Here is a 27,473-nt window from a genome sequence, read left to right as displayed (position 1 = left end):
GTGTACTCTATGAAGATACTATGGTTCCCAATGCCCATGCTATCTAGCATACACAACTGCAGGCCTACATTTTACACACACACACACACACACAGACACACACACACACACACACGCACAGATCCTCCTTACCAACCTTGTGTTTCTTGATTGAGTACAAGACAGATATTTACTATGATAATGATGCACAGTTATTTCGGTGTAAAATATTACATATAGTAAAAAAAAGTATCCTGATACAACTCAAAGATTATAAAGAATAATTTGGAAAACAATGTATCTATATTCAACATTACTACTAAACATGAGCCAAAATTACTCTTTTTGTTCTAAACTTACCAAAAATAACCTCAATTATGACATTTGGCAACATTCAGAACCTAATTTGAAGTCACTTTTGATTCTAAACCCATAAATTTTATAGAATTTCTGATAAGTTCTGCATGTCATGGTATGACCCATATATGTAAAGGCTTTGAGAACTCAATTCTTTCACAAAAATCAAGGTTTTGGAAAGTGAGTGAGAGAGGAAGAACAGAAAAAAAAAAGAGAATGTCTGATGGTAAAAGAGAATGTCACCACTTAAGAAAAACAGAAAAGCTGTCCCCTCACACATATACCCACCCCACATATACCTATGTTCCCTCCTTAACCTTAAGATAAGATTTGTTTTTGAGCCAACACCACACATATTCTAAGCTGGGAGCATTTTCGCTAGACTTTTCTAATTCCTGGGAATTTTCTGCTCTCTGGATTCCTGGTCTCGAGTCTTTAAATCAATGATAAGTCTACAGATGGGCTATCTATAAACTGGAAAAGTAGACAGCCCTTCAGGAGCAAGGGAAGCTAACAGAAGGGACCATCCTCTCTTGGCTAAATCCCCAGAGATGAAATGATTTCTAAGTAGTACTTTGCAAGTTCCTGGCAAGACTGACTTCTGAATGCAGAAAAATGAAAATTCAGGAAAAAAATAGGAATTAGAACTGCAGCCAACCCCACAATGCCCAAATGTCTGAAGAAAATAAATATTTAATCTCTTTTGTCTTTGACACTCCCTGGCTCCTTAGCTATCAATAGCATCAACTGCACTATCACTTCTAAGTCCGCATCTGACACATGTTAAAAAAACTGACTGTTAACTAACTCATCCTGCAAGTCAGGCTTCATCTATAGCTCTCAGTTCTTAAAAGGTGATCAGGCTCCTTACAAATCATAAAACAATGATCAAAACTATTTCATTCAACTTCCTCATTTTACAAAGAGCCTAAACTGATAAAGTAACTCTCCTAAAAATTCTCTAAGAAAGTTAATGGAAGACCTGGAGTTTGAGCCTCGTTCTCTTAATCCCCAAGCTAGCATTTCCAACTCCATTGCTGAAGAAGTGAATGGATTTGCTATCTATCCATCCATCCATCCATCCATCCATCCATCCATCCATCCATAAATAAGAACACAGGTTTTAAAAAAATGAAAATATACATATGGCTTAGTGGATAAGAGCATGTACTCTAGATCCATACTGGGTGGTTTATATTCCAGCTCTGCACATATCAGCTATGTGACCTTGGTCAAGTTATTCAACCATACCTCAGTTTCCCATCTATAAAACAGGAGAAATATTAAATAATAATAATAACTGGCATGATGGTATCTACATCCTTGGGTTTGGTATCTACATCCTTGGGTTTGGGGGCAACTTAAATGAGATAATGTCATCTTAATATGTTAAAAAATTAGATAGCAAGCATTTAAAATATCTACCATATCATAAGTACTATGTAAGTATTAGATATCATCATTCTTCCAAATTTGGTTAAAACTAAGGAAATCATGAAAAGGACGTTATAGTCTCGCTTTGTTTTATTTCTCTCAGTTTGTTCTGAATACTTTTCAAATATACAAGCTTCATTTGATACAAGCATTCTCAAAGGAATTCAGTAGTGTGGTATAGTGTACTTTGCCTAGACTGGTGTAATTATTCTAGGCAATTTAAAAACAAGAATAAAAGGAGAAAAGGTCCTTACTGGTGTTCAGATCTAATCCCTAACTTCTGTTTTGAAAATTGTTATTGATTTGACATCTGTATAGAGTACTCCAAAGTCTGTGGTAATGCTTCACAGAGAGTAGGAGCCCATACTTGTTTGTTTGATTCTGGAAGAGCCACTGGAAGGGCAGTTCATCCCTCCTTAAAGGTACCAACACTAGTTAGGTAGCAAATTCTGAAAGTTCTGGGTCCCAGCTCTATGGGCTACTCTTCCTCCAAGCTTCTAGGTTCTTGTAACTTCCAACTTCTTCCTTTTGATCCTCCAGCCCCCAGGCGGTAGCTGCTTCCTGCAATTATTATCTGCATTACCTCAGAGTTATCTTATTTCACCTTTTCAATCTTTCAATATCTGCTTAACAAATATCTGGTATTAGATTCTCTCTGTTAGAATAACTGAAATGGCTTCTCTTTTCTTAACTGGATCCTGGCTGATACACCAGGGGATGAGCAATTAGTCCCAGCTTTTTCACACTATACAAATCCACCTCTTATCATTAATATTGACAGAGAAGGCGACTCCAATCCTTCACCTGAAACATGTTAAAATGTCTTGTATCCCTCAAAGGGAGCTCTTCTTAATGTCTAATTTCAATTTATCCACGTGAGATAGGAGATCCTCTCCTCTCAGTCATTAATATAAACAAAAAACATACTCCACACTGCCCATACATAGTCTATGCCATCCAAACCTATTCTGTGACGAGACCTGTCCCATCAGTCTTGATATGGAATTTCTTATAATAGCTCCTACCCTTCCCATTTTTTCTTTCTTTTGGATATGTAAAATGAGTTTCCAACTATAAAAGACACCATCTCAAAAAGTACCTACGTATAAAGATATATTTCTAATGTATAAAAAAAGTGGAGGAAAAGTCGTCTCTGAGTACTTTTGCTTATTAATTTAATAAAAGCTTTTATATATAAATTATAATATAGTATATATAATAATATGTAATTGTATATAGTAAGCATATATATCATTTCATACGCTTTATGTACTTAATTTTACTTGATAGACCATATATTACATATTAGTACATAAAGCTTGTAACACTCAAATTCATTTATTGTTGTAGTGAACCATTATTTATACAATTCATTGCTTTTTAAAGTTTCTACTTTCTTTCTTCATATTTGTGAAATCTCTGAAGTCATATACATATGGGTATGCATATGTGTGTGTGTATATATATATATATCTCTCTATGTGTATAAGCCTAGCATGGTGCTTTGCCCTATAAATGTGTGTTGGATTGAGTTGTAATCACAAATCTACTGAGATTTCAGGCCACATCCTAATCACCTTTGACCTCTCAGTGGCTAGCATAACAACTTAATTAAAGTCAATGTTCAGAGAATTATCGTTGATTATTTGACATAGAAAAGCTCTAAAATACAATCAGAAAAGGAAAAAAAAATTGACTTAGACATCAAATTTGTTGTGTAAAGTGTATATGGGATCTAAAGGAAAGAGATATAACACTAGAATAAAAAATATAAAGAGTACACATATGCCACGTAGTTTAAGAGTTGCAAAAAGGGGTTCATCTTTCACTTCGCCACTTACCTAACCCCTACAAATTCTACCATGAACAACGCCTCTCTTTGTCTTAAGATTTTGACCCAGTTAAAACACAAACACCTTTGAAAATTGTACTTTAACCAATTTATCAGTTCTTTTACTAAAAGCAGATTTAGATTTAGATCAGTGGGTTTAGAGGATGCTGCCACCTAGGAGTCTGGAAATCCTAGGGGCATTCTGAGTTGTCACCATTATTAGTGTTCAATGGTGAAGGCAGGGATAAATGGACAGTCCTGAACACAAAGAATTACCCTACATCCCACATGATTTTTAAGTGTCTCACCAGACATTCATGTAAGTAAAAACCTGTTTATAATTATCTAAGTTTAGAACCTAAGACCATTTTATTTTCATGATTCTTATTTATGCTAAATTATATAAAATGAAGTTACAGTGCAAATCAAAGGAAAATTGATCACTGTTTTGATAAAAATATAATGAACTATTGTTCACCATTTCATATAATGTTATCAATGAAAGTAAAGCAACTAGATATCCGAACCATCAATACAACAAATACAATTCTGAATCATGAGAATTTTGGCTAATTCCACATTCAGATGCAAGCATATCTGACTACTTCATTATGCCTTCTAGTATAGTTTTCATATTTAAATGCATATTATTTTATATAAATTATATTCTTTATAATTTCTCTTGTATTTCTGTTGTAAAAATATATATTTTTTAATTATGTGTGTAGATACATAATCCTGTCTACGAATTTTGTTTGAGAATAATAAAGAGGGAAATAAAAATAGGACTGTGAAACAGGTTTAGATGGAGAGAAAGATGAGAGCAAAAAGAATATCTGGTGGGAATACACCGCTGCGAAAAAAAAGAAGTGGGGAAATTGATGCCTGGCAACAAGCAAATAGAAGATACTTTATAAATGCTTAAAGATGAATTGTCATTTAATTCAGTTATCCAGGCAAAAATGCCACCAGTGTTTGTCATGACTTATAGGAGTTAGCCTGATGCATGGAAGGAGCTGGGGCACTGGAGTAAGACAGACCTGCATCCAAGCCCTAGTTCTGCCCCTTATGAGATACGTATCTTAAGTTAGGTAAACTTAGGCAAATAATTTCACTTCCTTGAATGTTGACTTCCACATGTGTAAAGTGAATGTAATTTTTATAAAACTTTGCAAGTTGGCTCTGCTGAATCTCTAAGCCTATCACCATTCTGGCATATCACAGACCCTCAACAGAGGTTAATTCCTGCCCTCTTGTTCCTAGATTTTGCCTAACTTTCTAGTGCCTCCTGAAATAGAGAAAAGCTTAGACAATAGCTATATTAGTTATCTTTTGCTACATAACAAACTACCACCAATTTAGTCGCTTAAAACAACATATGTATTATCTCAGGTTCTGTGGGTCAGGTACCTGAGCATGGCTGAGGTAAGTTCTCTGCTTCAGGGTCTTCACAAGGCTTCAATCAAGGTGTCAGCTAAACTAGAGTCTCATCTGAAGATTCAACTAGGAAAGGATCTGCTTTGATGCTCACATGGATGTTGACAACATTCGGTTTCTGGAAGGTTGTTCAACAGAGGCCTTTCGTACCTCACTGTCTGTTGGCCAGAGACCTCCCTCAGTTACTTGCTACATGGGGCTTTCCTACATGGCAGCTTACATCATCAAAGCATACTAACTGAGAAGACAGTTGAGTCTGATAGCAAGTCAGAAGTCAAATCTTTTGTAATCTAATAATGGAAGTGACATTTTATCACCTTTGTCATGGTTAGAAGCAAGTCACTATATTCAGCCTACATTCAAGGGGTGGCTATTATACAAGGCATGAATTCCAGGATATGGGAATGGTAGGAGACCATCTTAGAGTCTTCCTGTCACAATAATAAAATGGATGATTGTTCAGAATTTTCTTCTCTATAAGTGGAAAAATTACCTGAGCCAAATATGTAAATAAAATGTTTTAATACCCAGTCCATGTTCCCCAACTTTTAAGAATTTAACTCATTGATTAATTTTCTATTATTTATGTCTGATAGAGTCCTATTAAAATCTGGCATAAAAGCCAGGAGTATTCAAATCACAAGTAGATTCTCTTTGATTATATAACTCAAGGCAACAAGAAACCACCATGCTGAAAATTTTCAAATCTGACAGCCAACTACTTCAAATTATTGTGTATTCAAGGTGATTTCAAATAGAAATCACAGGTCTGCATACTTGAACTCTGGAAATCTTTCCCCTTCACTAAAATCTAAATACAAAATAAACCTAAATGTTTAATGGATCATCCATTAAATGCTCTTTCTTAATTCCCACATCTAAGAATGAAAATTTGGGTTACTTTAAAAAAAAGTGTTACCTTATAAAACACAGCGGCCAACACTGAAAAACTGATGCAAAGCATCATGATTTATATAGTTTAGTGGTTTATCTTTTAAGAAAAATAAATGAGGGAAAAAAACTTAAAAATAAATTTTGCTGGTGATCATACTTCCAAAATCTTCTCTCTTACTTTGGAATCATATTGGCTAAAGACATAATTTCTGTGATAACTTTGAAAATATCACTGTTATTTAAGACATAACCCAAAATTAGCTTTATTTAGGCAACCAAGTTCCTAGTTGTCACTCAACCCACACTCCACTTTTCTGAGAAGGTGAGATTCATATTTATTCTATGAGGCTCTTCCCTCACTGTTGGACGAACCAGACCTGACACACACTGAACCAACCTGACTCTCTTTCCAAGAACCCTAAAAATGGGACAGAGAGACACTACCTCATTGACTCATAGCATATAAGTTCTGAGTACATTACATGTTTATGGCCAGGGAGAGAGAAATGTTGAGGACATGGATACTGTAATGGTTAATTTTATGTGTCAACTTGATTGGGCCATAGTGTTTCCAGACATTTATTCTGGGCAAACATTATTCTGGCTGTGTCTGTGAGGGTGTTTCTGGATGAGATTAACATCTGATTTGGTAGACTGAGTTAAACAGATTGCCTTCTCCAATGTGGGCTGGCCTCATCCAATCAGTTGAAGGCCTGAAATGAACAAAAAGGTGGACCCTCGCACAAGTAAGGGGGAACTTCTCCTGCCTGACTGCCTTGAGCTGGGACACTGGTCTTTTCTGGCTTTCAAAATTGAACTGAAACATTAGCTATGCCAGCTTTTGGACTGGAATTTATACAACCAACTATTCTGGTTCTTAAGCTTTTGGGCTCGGACTAGAACTCAACCATTGACCCTCTTGGGTCTCCAGCTTGCCAAATGCAGATCTTGGTACTTCTCAGCCTCCATAATTAAGTGAGCCAATTCTTTATAATAAATCTCTTTATGTATTGGTTCTGTTTCTCCAGAGAATCTTGACTAATATGGATACTAAAAAAAAAAGAGAGAGAGAGAGAGAAAAGCAACTTGCAGGGAGAGTGAAGTAATGTGTCAGGGAAGCAGAAATAAAAGATCACATTGTCTAGGGAGAAGAAGTATGGGAAACTATCTTGTTCTTATGGTTCTTCAAAGGATCTGGTTGTCCATCCTCTCCTTGGGTTCCATGAAACACTCCTGGTTTTTTAATAACAAATCCCCTTTTACATAAATTAGAACAGTGGATTCAGTTATCTGCAACCAAAAGAATTTTGAATAATGTACTTAGTGAATCAGTGTGCTTTCTGTAGAAAGCTCTGGTCTCCAGCTTGGCTCCCCATATTATTAGGAGAAAGGCTCCCTGTCTCATCTCAACAGAACACAGTAGAATGGTTAAGACACAAGGCTCTGGAGGTCACAGAGAACCTGCATTCAAGTCCCAGTTTTGCCACATACTAGTCACGCAAACTGCTAAATCACTTCACCTCTCTAAGGCTTACTTTTCTTTATCTAATGACACATGGAGTTGTTATGAGAATTAAAGAGAATTCTGAGCTCAGGGCCATCGTGGAAGGCCCCCTAATTTATGCTCTAGTTGTGTGGCCCAGCAGCTCTGCTCCATGCAGCAGCTGGCCCAGATGAAAGGCTCAAAAAGTTAGCCATTACCATACTTTTCTTTTTTCCATCATATTCCCTACTTGATTGCCATCAAAACCACTGACTTAAGCAAGTAAGGAGGGGTACTTTTAACAGAAATCAACAAAAACACCTGCAGCAATTTATTTGGCAATAGGTTTTCTGCTTCAGCTGTTTTTTGGGGTTTTTTTTTTCCCAAAATAAATATATACCAGACACTACACCACCACACATAGTAGAAATTATGGTAGACATACTGGGTCTTTCAGGAAATCATTCTCAATTGTCAAGAACCTAGCCTTTTGAGGCAAATTCTGTGCCAAAAAACAAAAACAAAAAAAACCAATATCCTATAGAAGTATTTAAGGCCCTGAAGTCAGCGAGACATGGGTTAAAATTCCTATGAAGTCTTGGTCAAGTTTCTTAATCTTCCTAAGCCTCTCTTTTCTCATGCTTTTAATGGGGATACTTCATATGATGGGGAAGGATTAAATTAAGATATGTAAAGCTAAGAACAGCGGTAGAAAATAGAAAGTTTGCTAAATAATTACTAGGTTATTTATTCTCAACCCTAGAACTAGAAACTAATGTATTCTACCTAATAATATATGAACAATCACTCAATGAGCCCAAGAAATAATTTTGCTATTAACTGACATGAGGCTAATCCTGTATGCTGAACTACTTTACCTTAAAGCAGTTGAGTAAAATTCTAAATCTAAATGAAATTAAACTTTCTCCTAAATTTCGGGTGACCCTGCATTCCGGTTCATCCAGGATAATCCCAGGTATAATTACAATAGGGCCTCATTTCACTCTTGAAAAGTGTTCTGATTTGGATGATAAATTGTAAGATCACTCTATCTGAATAAAATGAATACTTTAAAAGGAAGATAAACTTTAAAATATGCTATTTCACCTCAGTGTTTGTCTACTGTGGTTTAAATGTTTTCTTTCCAGTTTATGAAACAAGCTGAAAATAGAGAGCATTTAGGATTCTATATCCATACATCAAGTAGTTTTTCATAGTGCCCAGACTTGGTAGCTATAACTAAGATATAGTCCTTAATTTCAAAGAACAAGTGGCATGAACAAATAGCGTAGCAGGGTGGAGCCATCTTACTTATCAGTAATTGGTTTTTTGAGATCAATACTGCCCTACACGGATTTGCACTTTACGTGCTTCTGGCAGTTTATCGTATAAAATGCACTTTCACACTAACCACCTAATTTAACTCTCAAAAGAAAACACCATTTTCTGTTGCACTATCTCATGTGCACCTGGGACTGCCATACAAGTGGGTGACTACATGGAAAGCCAATGAGCTAGCTCACGAGTTCTCTGATGCTCACCTTCTCCCCCCGCAAGATCCTCAATCCTTGCTAAAGCTTCTGGCCTCAGCCTTGAGTAGCAAGGTCCTGCAACCATAAGTCTCATTTTTTAACCTGTTTATTATGTCAGCCAATTACAAGTATGCTCTTTCAGGAATGACAGCAACAATAAACTCTAATGAAGAGGGGGCAAGATTTCTCAGAACTCCTATAGCAAATGCTCTGATTGTGGAGCCCTATTCAATGCAGCACGTAAGAATGAGGTCTCAGCAAACTGAGCCTAAGTCTCTTCATCCCTAAAATGGGGCCAATTATACTTGCCCTGCTTCCCAGGATGGTACCTTTGATTAAATAATAGCAGACAATCAATAATGCAAGTTTATGAATTACAAAGTACTGTGCAAGTCCAAAGCTATTGCTATTTAACAGCATCAATATGCTAAAGGTGACTAACAGATGTTTAATTTCAGCTTCATGTCCTATAGCATTTGAGGTGTGCTGTAGGGCAGAGGGGGTGTTAATGGAATATATTCTTTTAAAGGTGGAATGTTATGAGACTGACAAATCGCTTTTATAACTGGAACAAATCATGCCTGCCATTCAGTAATACTTGGAAATCCATCATCAATTTGATTTACACCCAGCATCAATAAATCACACAAAGTATACCCTGTGTAGCCCAAAGAGTAAACAAAAGTAAACATTGTGTTTCACCTGCCTTGTTGGCAAGACGAAATGAAAACTCTGGCTACCTCAACAGGAATAATGCCTTTGGTCTGACTGATTTGGTTATTTTTGGAACCTTTTACGAAATATTAATTTTATTTGCTCTAATTCTGCAGGAAGCCACATTGGAAGTGCAAGGAAATATACATGATTAAAAAGCAGAAGTGGAAAAAAAAAGTAACCAAGTATTTTGCTCCAACTTTCTTTAGCTAATACAGCAACTGCGTCTCTTCAAAATTTCAGGACCCCAAGTGCTATTCTTGCCCCAATTCTAACATGATAACATTCAACATGGTTCACTCACTGGTGTTAGCGGATTTCTTTCATTGTCTCTTTTTCCAGGGATAGACATAAGTGAAGGACTGATAAAGTAAAGTAATAGTTTAAATCAGTGGCAGTGTTTTAAAATTATAATGTAGCAGGGTGGGGGAAAATATGAAGCTAGCCAATCCACTAAGGAATCAAACTCTAACCTAAACTCCAGGTTAAAACCAATTGAATTAGCAAACCACAAACAGTAAAAAACAAAAATAAAACTTGACGTGTTATTGAAAGTACATTAATTTTTAGACCTCTTAGGTTCACACAATACATTATTTTTCTTAAACCAGGTCTTAACAAGAGATGCCAGCCTTAAGTGACACAAGAGAGTTTTTTATTCCCAATTAGTCTGGTGTCCCTTGTTGGTATTATTCTGCTTTTTTTGACCAACAATAATGAATAACCCACAAGCGCTAATGAATAACTAACTCCCTTTGTCTCCAAGGACAGCAGAGCCCAACAAGAAATGTCAGAGGCCCTGAAGTAAAATAAAAAACCTTTACAATGAAAATCTTCCCAATTATATAATCCTACTGGTACTACAAATGTGGAATTGTCTTAAATATTTAAATAGCTATGTCAAATGTGCTTAAAGCAGAGATCATAAAAGTGATTTCCCAGATGCTTTGAAAAATGCATTTCTGCCAGTCTAATTACAATTCTTAACTGCTGAGCAGAAAGTCGGGGAAAATAACATTACTGGTACAAAATAACTGGGATTCTGTACTCACCAATCCTAGCAGGGCCAGGAAGCTGCCAACTACAGAACATCCTCCACGTTCATACAGTGGCTTAGATAAGTACAAACATTCTTATCTCAGCACATTAAAATTTTATATGTCATAAGAAATCATTTTTTAAAACTAATTTCTACTACTTTAAAAATGTAAAGTTAAAAAGTAACTATTTGTAGGTCAGAGAAAATAAACACACTGATGTCGCTGAGAATCAGGTGTCTCACTGGCAAGTGTGCAAGAAGGAAGTGTGAGGAAGAACTCTATAATGCTGTATTTTAACTGAAACTCATGATCTCGTTCTGACATATTTCCTAACACTGTCCATGCATAGGGCCCATAAGCAATGACATCTCTGAGCCAATAAGAACACCTGTTCATCTAGTTTTCCAAATATCATTTCCCACTAAAAGGAACCTGAGCTCTTTGGAAAAACGGCTGATTCCAGGTCTGGGCAGAGAAGTGCAAGTGAGCCTAGAACATTGTTATGTATGAAAGCAATGAAGTGTTTAATGGGAACATATCAAAAGGACATAGGAATTGACTTGAAGGGTCTCCTATTAGCCAAATCTAGGACAATTTGAACATCAGAAATAATAGTGATGGTAATGAATTATAACATAGTAAATTTTTTAAAAGAATACATGAGTCTATAGTTTTTCTCAAAAATAGAGGAGAGAGAAGCTCTTCTTTCCGGAAGAATTCAGCTAATAAACATAGAAGTAATGATAGAATCAGAAAATCTACAATGTAATAACAGACAAAGATCATCAATGGATGCCATGAAAGATTACTGGAGAACAAGATATTCACATAAGATTATTTACTAATTTTGCAAGGTTAAGTGTCCTTCACAATGCAGAGATCTGGTGACACCACCTTAGCCAGACAATCAACAGCAACGTTACAAATATTAGGACAAATGAGTATTCAGTGCTTCCTGGTGTAACGCAATGGGTGGTACACAAATCACCTACGTAGTAGACCTACTAAAAATGTTTAAGCTGAACCCAATCATGAAGAAATATTCAGACAAAGCAGATTGTGAGACAACTAACCTGAACTCTTTAACAGTAACAACTTATTTGTCATGAAACACAAAGAAAAGGCAGGAGGAGAGGGCCATCGAAGTAGATTAAGAGACAGGACAACCAAATGTAATGCATGATCTTTGATTAGATCCTGGATCAAAAGAAAAAAATGGCTATGAAGCATATTTGGATTATAAGTAGGGAAATAAAATAAATGATAATATAAGTGAAATAAAATATAAAATAGTAATATAAAATTTTTAAATTTTTACTATATTTTAAGACATAACTATATATAAATAATACTATTGTATCAAAGTTAAATTCCTTGGTTATTATTAATATATTCTGGTTATACAGGATGAAATTACCTGCTTAGGAATTTAGGGGTGAAGTGTTACAATGTCTGCAACTTACAAATGGTTTAACTTATCTGAATGAAAGAGAGAGAGAATGGTGGCAAATGCATAAAAGTAAAATATAATGTAACATAATAGAACATAATACGAAATAATGTGGAACAAAATCTCACTTTTTTAAAAAGGTAAATTCAGGAACAAAGAATGAGTTTTATTTGTTATGTATGATTGGCTAATTAAGTGGGAATAGTTGGGTGGGATTCCTGAGAAATCTGATTAAAGGGGTCTATTTAGGGGGAATTGTCACTTTTGTCTTTTTGCCTTTTGTCTTTCTTCCTTCCTCTTTCACCCTTCTCAGAAAATATACTTCATAGCTGGAGTTGGAGTGAGGCAGCTATTGCATAACCAAGGAGGAAAGATGAAGAGAAGCTCCATGAACTTGAACCTGACATCCCTGAGCTTCCAACCATTAGCAGCATCACCTACCATGGCTCACTCCTTGTATGAGAAAAATAAACTCTTGTAACAGAGGTTCCCAAATGTTCTCAGTTCATGGCATTCTTAATGTCTCGGTAATTTTTTCATGGTGCCCCTAGGCCAAAAGGAACACCTATTTATTTAGTTAGGTGTCAACAACTTAAGAGTATTTATGTACTAACAACTTATTAACTGTTGGGAAAAAAATATTACAAATAAATTAAAAATAAAAGTATTTTTTATTTCATTCTTAACCACAATTACTAATGGGATATGTGTTCCAATTGTGCCCTCTACTGCTTCTCAAACCTTGGAATCAGATTGCATATCACCACTTTCATCTCCTATTCCAGACTGCCTTTCCTAATATGACTTGAATAACTGAACAGAACAAAAGTTTGGCCCTACACCAATAAGAGAGAATTCTTTCCTGAATGAGTGCTTGTTAACTGAGACATTGGCTTTTTCCTATGGACTCAAACTGAAACATCAGTTCTTCCTGGGTCTCACATCTGCTGCCTTTAGACAGGAACTATACCATTACCTCTTCTAGTTCTAGGCCTTCAGAGTTGGATGACAATTAAATCATCAGCTCTCCTGGGTCTTCAGCTTGCTGACTCATCCTACAGATCTTGGGACCTGTCAGCCTCCTGTCGGCCTCCATAATCAGATGAGCAGGTATATCTTTTTATATATGTCTCTTGGATGAATGGATGAATAGACGATGGATGGATGGATGGATGGATGGATGGATGGATGGATGGATGGACGGACAGACGGACGGACAAACAGACAATATATATATTCTATTGGAGATGGAGATAAACATAGACATACACAAAGACATAAACATAGAGGCAGACATGGACATAGACATATATAGATATAGATATATCACCTATTAGTTCTGTTTCTCTAGAGAACCCTGACAAATACACCCACAGGGTCACCGGCTCTTTGGTACCTATCCATCTGGGACATGGCATTGTAATAATCCATAAAAAAACAATGACAAAGCCAAGGAGAAATGTCAGCCTCAAGCTTATTACATCACTACCAGGTTAAAATCCTTCCATAGCTCGCCAGTGTCCTCAGGATAGATCTAAACACCTTGATATATCATTCATGACTCTTCATCTGGCTTCTCATTCCTCTCCAGCCTCATCTCTTAACTATAGTCTCCGTGCCCCCTAATATGGAACCAGGTGAAAGTCCATGAAATACACAATGATCTCTTCAGGTTTTGTGTATGCTTTTCTCTCTACCAAGAATTAGTTCCAGATAGCCCCCCTCACAAGCACACGTGCATGTGCATGTGCACACACACACACACACACACACACACACACACACACGCACACAACATACACATTGTGTGATGGCAAGACTAGCTCCTCATCCTTCAGATATCCACCTAGGAATCCTACTTTCCTCCCAGACCTACTTACTGAGCACCAGCTGGGAACCCCTCTAAATGTTGCCTTATCACCCTGAGTGTATTCCTATCAGAGCCCTAAGTGTGCTTTATTTTAACTGCCCATTTATTTGTCTGATTTCAACTCCTTAAGGGCCACAACTATGTTTTATTGACTACTGTATCCCCCAAACAGTGATTCGCGCATAATATATGCTCAATAATTATTTGTTAAATAAATGATTAGATAAAGTTCTAATAGTCCCAGATCACCATTCTCAACTAGTTAGTTATTGGCTTAGTTTAGGAACCATCAACCAAGATCTGAAAGAGACACATTCAGCCACTTCAGACAACATCCATACCACTGGTGATATTCAAGTTGCAAGGCCAAGGGGGATAATAATACAGTTGTCCTTGACCCTTTATCCATACCCACGTATGCCCCAACCATGCAGATCCTGAATAGGCACTATAGCTTGGATGCTGAGGAAGGAGCCAGAAAATTGGAAAGAGAAGAATCAGGAATAAAAAACATTATTATAATCATAACCACTTGTGGTCCCCATCAAAGTAATACTCCCAAACTCCTTACTGGCTAGCAATGCTGAGTTACTTAATCTTTCGAGACCTTAGTTCCCTTATAAGTTGATCAACAGTAGCATACAACTCAGGGCTGTTATGAGGAATAACTGAGACTATGTTCTGGAAAGCACTTAACACAGTGCTTGACACCTACTGAGTTATGATATAATAAATGCAAGTTATTAATATTATCACCATTATTATTGCCAGTCAGGATTTCAAACACAAGTATATATAAAAGCAAGCTACAGTTCACTAGGCAAGCCTGAGCTGAAAGATTTTACTGGGCCTTAGCCCCTGAAAATCTAAACACAGGAGCTTAACATTAAGGGGCTTAACTTGCTTACCATGAACATAGCAACCTGACAATGACAGAGCTATTTTGGATGCAACTCCCAGGGAAAGTTTTTCCTATACTTATACTTAATATCAGTAGTTCTAAGAAATCAAACAACCAAACCTGGACCAAAATAAATAGATACAAAAGAAAAAAAGGTACATATATATTTGGTTTTTTTAATCTACTAATTTATACCAACTTCTCCATACACAGAAATACATACACTAAAACAACTTTTTTGTTACTTGCCTAATACAAACCATTATTTGCAATAACTGGGTGAGTTATAAGTTAACTGAGTGAATGGCTATTCACAGGCTGCTAGTAATTTCATTTGGTAGTATAAACACAATATAAATGTTTAAAACTAAATGCCAAAATACCTAATTGCTATTTTATATAACGAAGCTACATTTTAAATGGTATATATACTCTTTATTTTCTAGCCCAAATACATACAACATTTTCAATCCAAGCTCATTAAGTCAACATCAGTTTCTAGAGACAGTGTGTCATTCAAATAATTTGCTATTCTCCAACAATTATCCTTTAATTTAAAATATATGGCAATCTGGAGCATTTGAGGTCTTGCTTACCAACAATTGTCATCAGTTTTGGTTGAAATAAACTCTTATAAAATTTTTGAAAGGTAAATAAAATAAAATAAAATATATGGTAATTCAAACTTTTAAAGCACATTTTCTCTGCATTTCAAATTAACCAGGTTTTCTAGTTCTCCACCAGCACAAAAATGCATCTTTCATTATTCTCTTCTAGCTTCCTTCTCTTGTCACTAGTTGTATTAGGAAAGTTATAGGTTCTGCTCTTAAAATAATTTTTATCATTTTTATGTATTAATTCCTCATTTTATTAGCTATTAAATTTTTTCCTTGAGAACCCTAAAGATTCCACAAAAAAAAACTGTTAGAACTGAATTCAGTAAAGTAGCTGGATACAAAATTCATATTCAGAACTTAGTTGCATTTTTATACACCAATGATAAACTAACAGAAAGAGAAATTAAGAAAACAATCTCGTTTACAATTTCATCAAAAACAATAAAATACCAATGAGTAAATTTAACCGAGGAGGTAAAAGATCTGTACTGGAAAATAAGTCATTGAAAAAAGAAATTGAAGAAGATACAAATAAGTGGAAGCATATACCATGCTCATGGACAGGAAGAATTAACATCATTAAAATGTCCATGCCACCCAAAGCAATCTATAGATTCAATGTAATCCCTATCAAAATACCAATGGCATTTTTCACAGAACTAGAACAAATAATCCTAAAATGTATGTGGAACCACAAAATACCCTGAATAGCCACAGCAATCTTGAGAAAGAAGAACAAACTTGGAGGTATCATGTGTTCTGATGTCAAATTATACTACAAGGCTCTAGTAATCAAAACAGCGTGGTACTGGCATAAAAACAGACACATAGATCAATGGAACAGAATAGAGAGCCCAGAAATCAATCCATGCCTATATGGCCAATTAATCCATGGCAAAGGAGGCAAGAATATATAATGGGGTAAACACAGTCTATTCAATAAATGGTGATGGGAAAACTGGACATCCATGCAAAAAAATGAAACTATACCACCTTCTTACACCATACACAAGAATAAACTCAAAATGGATTAAAGACTTAAATATAAGCTCTGAAACCATAGAACTCCTAGACAAAAACTCCTAAACAAAAAATATTGCTTAGTAATATTTTTTTCTGATATATCTCCTCGGGTAACAGAAACAAAAGAAAAAGTAAAAAGTAAACGAATGGGACTACATCAAACTAAAAAGGTTTTGCACAGCAAAGGAAACCATCAACAAAACGAAAAGACAACCTACTGAATGGGAGAAGATACATCTGATGAGTGGTTAATAACCAAAATTTATAAAGAACTCATACAACTCAACACCAAAAAAAAAAAACAAACAATCCAATTAAAAAATAGGCAAAAGACCCAAACAGATATTTCTCCAGAGAGGAAATACAGATGGCTAATAGACATATGAAAAGATGTTCAAGGTCACTAATCATCATAAAAATGCAAAGTAAAAACCACAATGAGATATCACTTCACACCTGTCAGAATGGCCATCATCAATAAATAAAAAAACAACACGTGTTGGCGAGGATGTGGAGAAAAGGGAACCCTCATGTACTGTTGGTGGGATTGTAAATGGGTACAGCAACTATGGAAAAACAGTTTGGAGGTTCCTCAAAAAGTTTCTGGGAATTTATCCAAAGAAAACCAAAACATTAATTCAAAAAGATTTATGCACCCCTATGTTCACTGCATCACTATGTATAGCAGCCAAGATGAGGAAGCAACCTAAGTGCCTATCAACAGATGAGTGGATAAAGAAATTATGGTACAGATATATAATGGAATATTACTCAGTCATAAAAAATGAACTCATCATTTGTAAAACATGGATAGACGGACCTAGAGGATATTATGCTAAGTGAAATAAGTTAGACAGAGAAAGACAAATATCATATGATTTTACTTATATGTGGAATCTAAGAAACAAAATAAATGAACAAACAAAACGATAACAGACTCATACAGAGAACAAACTGGTAATTGCTAGATGGGAGGGAGGTTGTGGGGGGGTGGTACTGGGCGAAAAAGGTGAAGGGATTAAGAAATACAAATTAGTAGTTACAAAACAGTCACAGGGATATGGAGTACAGCATAGGAAATATTAGTCAATAATTTTGTAATGGCTGTGTATGGTGCCAGGTGGGTACTAGAGTAATCGGAGGGGCAATCCGATTATATAAATGTCTAACCATTGTGCTGTATACCTGAAAGTAATATAAAATAAAAACTTTTTTAATTTCTCCCTTTTTTTTATTTTTTCCTTCCAAACACCACCTTTCTTCTAGCACCCAACTAGCAGAATGATGATTCCAGCCAGCCCTCTCTCTCCTCCACAGCCTACAGAATCTAGCCCATTGGTCCACTAAGGCAGAGCTTTGTGTATCCAGAGGGTAGGATCTTGCTAAATTTGCTCTTTCCCTTCCACCACCATCACCACTCTACTTCATTTCTGATCTTTCTATCTTCCACTCTGTTTCACTGTTCCATGAGATATCACATTTACCACTGTGGTCCCATCAACCCTCACATATACGTACATATACCCCCGTCACCAAACAAGCTATACATTATATGAAACCATCAACTTTGACCCTGACATTGAATCATGTAATTTTCCATAGGATTTTCTGGTAGAAGGAACTAGGGAGAGAAAAAAAATAGTTTTCACTTTTCAAAGATCCCAGAAAGACAATCCTACCTTTCCCAGGATTTGGAGGAAAATGACTTCCAAACTCCTGCTGCTTTGGCTTTAAAGTATGTGGCCCTGATATGCCTCCGGCCTGTGTAACCTGGAATCGTGACTTTCCATTGGTGAGCACTTGTCTCCTGGGGCTCAAGGCGGGCAGATGGATGGGGTTCTCAGCCATGTTGCTCTGAGGAACCATCCCTCCTCCCGAGGGCATCTTGAGATGGAGACTGTTAGCAAGGCTTCCAATAGCAGGGCTTGGTGTGCTGCTACAGGACGAGGGGCCAGGAGTCCCCGAGTGGGCTCGGATGGGAGGAATGTGTTGGCCACTGACCATTCCGGGCCCCTGTGGGGTTCCTGACGTCCGGTGGAGATTCATGCTGCATGACCTTCCATTCATTCTGAAAAAACCTGTGCCCAAGATGATCAAATATCCAATGGCACTAATGACTCCTTTCAGGCAAAGTCCAATAAGTTATCCATGGTGTGAGTTATTAGCCTGTTTAAAAAAATAAATGCAGGCATTTTTAAAAGCAAAATGGAAAAAGAGTTACAGTAAGTTTTCAACCTGTGCAGGATTCATCTCAGGAAGAAAAGAAGTATTCTTAGCAAAATAGCCTTTTATGTAGAGCAGAGTCATCAAATACATGGTTCATTGGCAGGCACTCTCTCCTCCTGCATTCATGGTAGACATGGATTATGGATCACTGCATTGTTTTGTTTGCCACTGAGCCCTTCTCAATACAGTGCTCTTGGCAACTATAACCAATCTGCTGGTGCCAGCTTGCAAAATGAAACTTATTTTGCTCCCTAGAGGATCAGTTCGTACTCACTTTTGCTACAGTGAGTCTTGGGAAACCAAAACGAATCACCTTCATGAGCTGTGAGGCCTATACGTCAAAGGTTCCAGTAAAGAAAGAAATGGCAGATATAGCCTCTAAATGAGATTATGAGGATATTAAACCATCTCTGATTTTTTACTCTAAGAGCAAATTTTTCACAGTCCCTAGATTCATAAAGAAAAAACATGGGCCTGGGGCTCTCAAAAAGGCTTCATATATCCACATATCCAAATACTCACAGCAGTATTAAAGTCTTGGTTCCATATCAATCCTGAATAGAATCAACATCACAATACTCTCACCTTCTACTAAGATCCTAGAAAAGGAAAAGTCTATAAAAAATGCTTTATGGAAAGAAAAAGAAAAGAACAGCCTTTCTAAAGGTGAGTATGTTCATCATATGCCGCAAATGCTAAATCGATGATAGTTACATCAAGCTTCCATCTCCAACCCCACTATCCCTTTCTTCAAGTAGCAGATGAGAATCAAAAGTACTGACATGACCACAGGACATTATCATCCATCCATATGCAATAATGTCGGTATTCCCTGGTTACAAATTATTAGGAAAAATCGTTCCCTCCCTTGATCAATAGCTCCCAAAAATGTATGTTTAGTCAATGAGGTGACTAAGTGTGACTACTCTTAATGAATAATAAACACAGTCACAATCTATTTTTCTATATAGACACGACAGTCACGGGAAGAAGCCAAAGTTGAACAAACACAGAAAATACAGACTAGGCATAAAACAGTAGTACCCAGATATCCTCAACTGGGTAATTTCTACATTTTCTGTATGACCCACTCAATGCCTTAGACAACTATTTCCAATTCAACTCTCAAATGAATGGCTCCATCAATCATCAAGGACAGGATATCAAGAAAGGCAAACTTCTTGTAAAGAGGTGTTTTTCTTTTATCATTTTAGAAAATCAAAAATATTTAATTTTCAAGTCAAGCACTCGCTGTGCCTTCTGCAAAATTGACTGTGTGTGACCATATGTTGATGAACTTCAAAACTTACTAACAATATAAAATTTGAAATGTTTTCTTCATCTTTACCAGCTCGCTATTCTATTCATTCTACCAGTCTGCCACATTTAATATTGCCATGCCATCTAGTCCTCAGAAGCACTCCTAGGTCTTATTCTTGCCCTTCCCTTCACTATAGCTCCCAAGAATGAACAAATAAATCCAGGTTTATCCAAACCTACATCATTTAAGTTTCTTTATGAAATAATAAGTAATAAACCTTGGTATCAGATAGGTTGTAAGATTTTTTTTACATTGGAAAAATTCCAATGCTTTTTCTGCTGTGTCCTTTTAGAAGAACTAGAGTATATTACCATCTGGTCTGTTTTACTGGTTGATTGTGGGCAAGAATCATTTAATGTCTCTGTGCTTTGCCAGATTACATTGGTCATCTACTCTCTACTCATCGATAAAATAGTGTTTTCTGAGCACTACGAACTCTGCAGAGGAAAGCACTTATTCAGTACCAACCAAAAAAGAAGGCAAAATAAATATGTTGTATTGCAGTTTGTTGAAAATGAGGAATCATCCAACATGACTGGAAATATGAGTCACTAAGATGATGGTCCCAGTGACAAGTGTCTGCAGATTTGCAGACTATGCCCATTTCCAAGTTTTTTAAAAATAAGGGAATCATTTTTGGCAGCAAGATCATATACAAGCAGGAATTATAATCAATTAAATCTGGATAAAAACACATAAATAGATACTTAGCATTATACTAAATCATTAATAAGGTAAGACTGTAAGAAGGAAAAATAATTGAAACACTGAGATTATCAGACATTCATATCTGCCTGTCAGGCTGGATAGTTATCTTATTTTTATTTTTTTATAAACTGTACTCCTGTTTTAATTAGCTTTAGTTTAAGAGAAAAACAACAACAAAACTGTACTTAAATTTTATTACTAAAAAAGCAACAGCCAGAAAGTAAAGTGATTAATACCAAGAGGTAAAGAAAAACCGATAGGTCAATGGCATGTGAGCTGGGAAAAAGCAGCCTCAAGACAAAAAACAAATAAATTATATGTGAAAATATGCCTAATGACCTAGTTTTTGTATTAATCATACCAAAAGGTTTGTCAAGCAGTATATACCAGAATTTAAAATCAATTTTGTCTATTCATATTATATTTTATATATTTTTTAACTAGGCCATATGATCATGTATAATTCTAAGTCTACTTGGTAACAAAAAAGGAATAAGATGCTAACTTTTAAGTCACAGTAAAAAGAGCACTCAACTATAAGTCAGGATACCTGAGCTCTACTGCTAGCAAATCATTTATAATGTCTCTGAACTTAAGTTTTCATCCATATAATGAGGAAGTTGGTGATAATCACTACAGTCTCTTGAAATTCTGTTCTTCCAGGTAATTAAGATAAGGAAGATTAGCAAAAGTACCTATTTACCATGATCAAGGATAAGTATGTAGATTTTATACCTATGGCATTTAAATTTAAAAAAAAAATTGAGTAGACATGGAAGCAAAAATAGTAATCTACTCACTCCATCAAAGCAAGAGCTGATAGGAGGCTCTCATGCCAGCAACACTGAAAGACAACACTTATTTTTAAAAATGAATATTAGAATTACATTTTTCTACCTTTTGCCAAATAGTAAAATCACAACTAATCAGTATCAACAACTAACCGGTAGGATTCTATTGTAAGAGCATCTTTCTATTTAAAAACTTAAGTTCTCCAGCATTACCTTCTCCTCTGTCCTCCATCCAACTACTCCATGTCAGGGTATCAACAGAAAAAAAAAAAAAAGAAGAAGAAAGAAGGAAGAAAAAGAAGAAGAAAGAAGGAAGAAAAAGAAGAAGGAAGAAGGAAGAAGGAAGGAAGGAAGAAGGAAGAAGAAGAAGAAGAAGAAAGAAACATCCAGAAGTACAGATTTGGGTACTTAAGATCTGACGTATTGATACACTTAGATTTTTAATACTCCATTCATTCAAACAATGAAAATATTCATTCTGCTATATGAGTCAACATATAGTTAATAAGTCTTTCCTTTCGACCACTTTCAAACTCTTATAAAACACTCCTATAAGTCAGGTCAGAGAGGAAATTACTTAACTTCTAAAGAAATTAAGGCACAAAACCATTTAATAATTTTACTAGTTTTCTAGAAAACCTATGGCTTTAATCAAAATACAAAAATCATGACTATCTTCTATCCCAGGCTCAGGCACTGTTTCTCATGAACTAAAAGATTAACTAAACAAAAAGCAATGTTAACTCATCCATTCAAGAAAATTCTAAAAACACGAGCTCAATAATGCCTATTTATAGCCAAAAGCCCTTACTTAGTAAATATCATTAATAAACTCATCTAGAGTCATAATTCATCTGATGAACCAGTTAATTATTAATTTTCATACATCATTTCATTTCCTTAGGCTACATTTAGCCTTTGTTACATTTTCCATTCCTTATGCCACAAGCATTTCTTACCCTGCATAGAAAACCTGATAATGAGGCACAAAATACTGGTCAGCAAACAAACTGCTCCTGAGCTGGCTTCTTATATATATGTCTAAGACATCTAAAACAGAGTTATTATTTTTTCCTTTTGGGTTAATGATTCTATAATTTCATTAACATTGCCTTTTCAACATCGCTGCCTTGATCATTAATAGGCCATGATATTCCCATAGGCTTCTCTAGTTACAGCTTTTATAGCCAGAGAATATAGAAATGAAAAGCCTATTGATAGATAATATAAGTTATTCTCATGCACGGCTGCAATGTGAAGCACATTTTGCAATTCAATCAAGGACAGATAGAGCTGAATGTTCTTAGATCCTGGGAGTTCATTTTAATAAGCAGAATGTACCTTGTCCTAACACAGGTGACTGACTCCTCAGAAAAGATTGTATAAACAAAAACCAATCGTGTAAGTCATTTTATTGGCAACAATATAAACACAGCTATATTAGATGTCACCAATAAATTAAAATTATTCTTGTCTGCAATTTTAACAAGAGGAAAGTGCAAACATGAGCCTGTGAAGCTGAAGGATATTATAGAGGAAATACACTGGATATGTACAATTTCTCTAAATTGAAAGGGAGACTACTATATTGTGATAGAGTAACCCACAACAAAGTATAGTTGATCATTTCTGTGGTTTCATAACTTTGTTCAGTAAAACTGACAGATTCACAGACTTTACAACAGAAGTTACATAGAAACAGGGTTGGGATAATTCCATATTATTGGGATGTGGAGCAGAAATTTAAGGAGGTTACATTTAGAACCTAGAGACATTTGGACATCCCCAAGGTCTAATGTCGGTAATTCTAAGACTATTAACATATTTATTTTGAATACTAAATGGACAGATATTACTCAAGCAATATAATCACAAATAAGATGAAATCGAAAAGAGAAAGTACTCTTTCTAACTCAGAAAGTACTCTTTCTGAGTTAAACCAATTAAAATCATGGAGACAAATTAATGTTCCCTTCAGAGATGCAAGACCATTCTTCCAAAGATAATATAGAATCCCTGACTTTGTTTTATCTGTGGATTCCAATCCCTAGCTATCTAATTAGAGATATACACATTTTAACTTTTAAAAAATTTGTATATTTCATAAAACTTTCAAAAGAAATTAATTTTCTCTAAATTTACGGAGTAAAATATCTGGCAGCGCCCTTTTAAATTTAAACTAGTGGTTATGATATTCAAAATATGAGCAGCAAATATGAACAAGACACAGAGGAAAGAAAGGGAAGAAAGGGAGGAGAGGGGAAGAGAAAGGGAAGAGAGTGGAAAAAGGGGAATCAAATGTTAGAATTTATTCTATTAGTCAATCCTAACTTAAAATTTAGAGGTAGCTTTGAGAATCTTATACATAATGCTAGTAACTACAGAATTCTAGAAGAAATTCAGAACTTTGAAGAAAATACTGCTGGAAAGCAATATTAAAATCCACTTTCCACACTTCAGTGCATCTATATGAGTTTCATATCCTCCAAACTTACTAAATGTCACTATTTTTAGTAGTAATTACCTACAAGTATTTCATTTACTTTGCCTCAGTCATTAACTCATCAATGAGTACAGAAAGTTCTAGAAAACTGTGACCCTACCAAAACTGGCAAGAGAGAGGGGGATAATTAGGGATTTCCTTGGTCAGCTGTAAGAAATCACACAAAATGAGAATGACTTGGAATCAAAAAGATTTTTTTAAGACAAATGATGCTTTGGTCCAAGTTCAATATGAACCATAAGTTCCTAGATCCGTATTTAACAAAGCACTCTTTCTAGATCAGTGTTGTTCAAACTAGTTGCAATCCATTGGAGGGCCTTGAAATCAATTTTTCAATGGTGAAAGAATTTTTAATGAAATAGAACCGACTAGAATTAAATATAAGCTATCAGTGTGCATCAAATGTATTAATGGTTAAATATTGCTTTATTTCAATTATTTCTGGGTGTACATATCTGTATATATATGTGCATACATGTGTTCTAGATAAAATGAAAAATTTATGATTGGTTACAGTCTAAAAAGCATAAAAGCCATTGCGATAAAAGCATCTGGACTATCTGCCTGCCCAGGTACCTATCAAGAACAGCTACAGATATAGACAGAGTTGAGCAGCCAAAGTAAAACAAATACAAAATATAGTTGTAACAAAGATCTAAATGTTTGGCACTTTTAGCTTTCTGAAAAATAAGGATTAAATAATACAAAGCTATACTCTTACCACTATTATCTTTCACTTTGCTTTTTAATTAGTACATATCAATTGGTCGATTACGCTCTATAAATATCACTTAATCAAGCAACTAACAGAATCAAGATCAAAATGACTGACAATTTTTTATCTTCCCTTTCACATAGGGTAGATGACCTTCTCTAGAATAAAACTTCACTCTTATAACACTAAAGGGGTAAAAGTTTAAATTAACACATAACTGCCTCTGAGAACTGAGATATTCAAAATGTGTTCTTAATATGAGTTAACCATCAGATCCCATGAAGAGGAATTTGAAATGGAAAAATGAACACATTCCCTATGATGTCACTGCTGAATTAATTACCTGAATTGCAAAGAGTGAACACCACATGGCCATGGTTTGAGACACAAAGGCTTCTTCAGAAATATAAAAGAAAAGTAACTAACTGGAGGTTTTTCTTTTTTAAAAAAAATCCATCCTCATACAGGAGATACATAGGTAGTAAAATACGGCAAGTAAAAAGCACATTCTTTGTCATTTAGTGTGTATAAATAACTTCTCAGCCCATGTGAATAGCTATTTGCAAAGCTGAAAATTATAATCCTTTCAAAAGGGTAGTAAGCATCTACCTATGGAAGATTCTAGAAATAAAATGAATTTATCATTCATTAAACCAAATATTCAACTATAATAAAGTGTCCCTATCATATGTGTAACTGGGTGATTTCTTTCCTTCTGCGTAATTGGTAATTGCTTAAAAGTGACCAATGTAACTATTTTTAGCTGCTAGTAGACAGAAGTTTTATACAAGTTAAATAATGTTCAGTGACATCACTGCAAAAGTATGAACATCCACAACAATGACTAGGTCCTTAACCAACATGACAACATATTTATTAAAAAAAAAAAAAAAAAAAAAACACCCTACATGAATGACTCAGTCAAGTTACAGACAGAAGTGGAATCTATTGGTCATGCTGAAAAGGTTGGGAAAACATTAATCCATTTCTTCACACACAGTAATAACAAGAATTCATGCATAGCCCTGGCATCTGGTTAATTTTTTAGTACACAGTATTCAGCAGGCCTAGAAATGAAACTTCATAGTTCTAGCTCAAAATTTCAGGAATAACTGATATTCAGAAAGTCCGATCTCTTTATCCAGGAGCCTGGGACAGGGTCTGATCTGATACTATAACCCTATCTGTCCATCTGCAGTTCAGCAAGACTTATTGCACCTGGAGGAATGTACAATTGTTCCCGTCCTTGGCCTTGAAGAGATCACATCAGACAAGAATGGTCCCACCAGCTTTCTTCATTTCAAGGCTGCTCTCAAATGGCTTGGAGCCTTCATGATTCCAGTTTTATGGACAAATTCCTTGACTTGTTCTCAAAGTGGAACATGGCTGGATCCTTGTTTCCATTCATCCTACAAATGGCCTTAGAGTCCACCTGGGTGGCCCTTCTCCTCCTCCTTTTTTTTGCCCTCTTTTGCCCCAAATTCAGATCCTACTCACCCTCCACACCTACCCCAAATACCCAATTAGGCCTTCCCTGATCTTCTCTTAATCTCTGCCTCTGGTCTGTAAAATGGCGAGAATCACACTATTGTACCTAGTTAATAGCATTACAGAATATTAAATGAAATAATGCATGTTACTTGCTTAGCACAGTGCCTGGTACATAGGACCCTATAAATGTTAACTATTTTACTCTATATACCTCTTTTTTAACATTCATAACTTTATATATTGCCTTATAGTTATTTGCCTGTTTCATCTTCCTGTCTAAATTCTAATTTCATTAAGTTTTGGGGCTATGTATAATTTATCTTTGAACAGTCCCCAGCCCATATATACATACACATAGGTTGTTTTATATTATATCTATATATTTATTTACATTTATATTTTTCACACTACATGTATCATATAGATTTTTCATTCACAATATATTCACATATAATTATTTTATATTTTTATACAATACTGCTCATTTATACGGAAAAGTGGTATAAATAAGATATATAATTATTACTTATATTCGTATCCTGTATTTATTATTTATTGCCTGAATAAATACAGTATAAGTAAGGTGTGACCATACAATCATGAATCCTATACACTCTGTGTCTTACAGAACCAGTTTAATTACAGTTGCATGTTTCCTAGTCTATTCCTCCTAATCTATTCCTTTCTCTATTAGGAAAAAGCTGCATGAAAACTATAGTCTAGTCTTTTGAGCAGGCACATTGTTCTTGTCTTTATCTTGGCATACTCATGAACAATGAAAAATCCTAGCTAATAGCCACAAAAACAGTCATTTCAGTACTGAGATCAGACACTTCTTTTGTCACGAGATTGTCACCCCTAACAGACATTACCAAACACATTTTGGGTTGTCATGGTGGAAGCTGCTCCTCAGCATTCTCCTTGCTCACCTTATGCTGGCTTCGCACTATAGGTTTCACTCTTGTCTGTTCAGACTCCCTAATCGGACCATCATCAGGATGGAAAATAGGGCTTCTGTTTGTCAGTGTCCAAATTATCTAACCTACTAAAAGGTTATGTCAGAGAAAGAATCCAGATCTAAGACTGCATAGTGAATTATTCCATTTACATAAAGTATTTTAAAAACAGGCAAAATCTGTTGTTAGAAGTCAAGGCA

At 35.5% G+C, this 27,473-nt stretch overlaps 1 protein-coding gene across 3 annotated transcripts in view; it reads right to left on the bottom strand.

Moving 5' to 3' along the window:
- GLIS3 (GLIS family zinc finger 3) overlaps positions 1 to 27,473 on the bottom strand; it is a 424,356-nt gene that overhangs the window by 393,164 nt on the left and 3,719 nt on the right. Inside the window, exon 2 of one of the 3 annotated variants that reach the window (XM_023521258.1) lies at positions 18,242 to 18,728. The exons of 1 other annotated variant lie outside the window; for it this stretch is intronic. In XM_023521258.1, the coding sequence (XP_023377026.1) occupies positions 18,242 to 18,629 (388 nt within the window). In that variant the 5' untranslated portion in view covers positions 18,630 to 18,728. Of the gene's footprint in view, positions 1 to 18,241; positions 18,729 to 27,473 lie in introns of those variants that run through there. One more of the 3 variants, XM_023521259.1, reaches the window with a different exon arrangement.

This window comes from Pteropus vampyrus, unplaced genomic scaffold, assembly GCF_000151845.1.
Source record: "Pteropus vampyrus isolate Shadow unplaced genomic scaffold, Pvam_2.0 Scaffold301, whole genome shotgun sequence".
NCBI classification, from domain to species: Eukaryota; Metazoa; Chordata; class Mammalia; order Chiroptera; family Pteropodidae; genus Pteropus; species Pteropus vampyrus.
The sequence above is the reverse complement of the archived record's forward strand: the minus strand, read 5'-3'. Positions and strand labels throughout refer to the sequence as shown.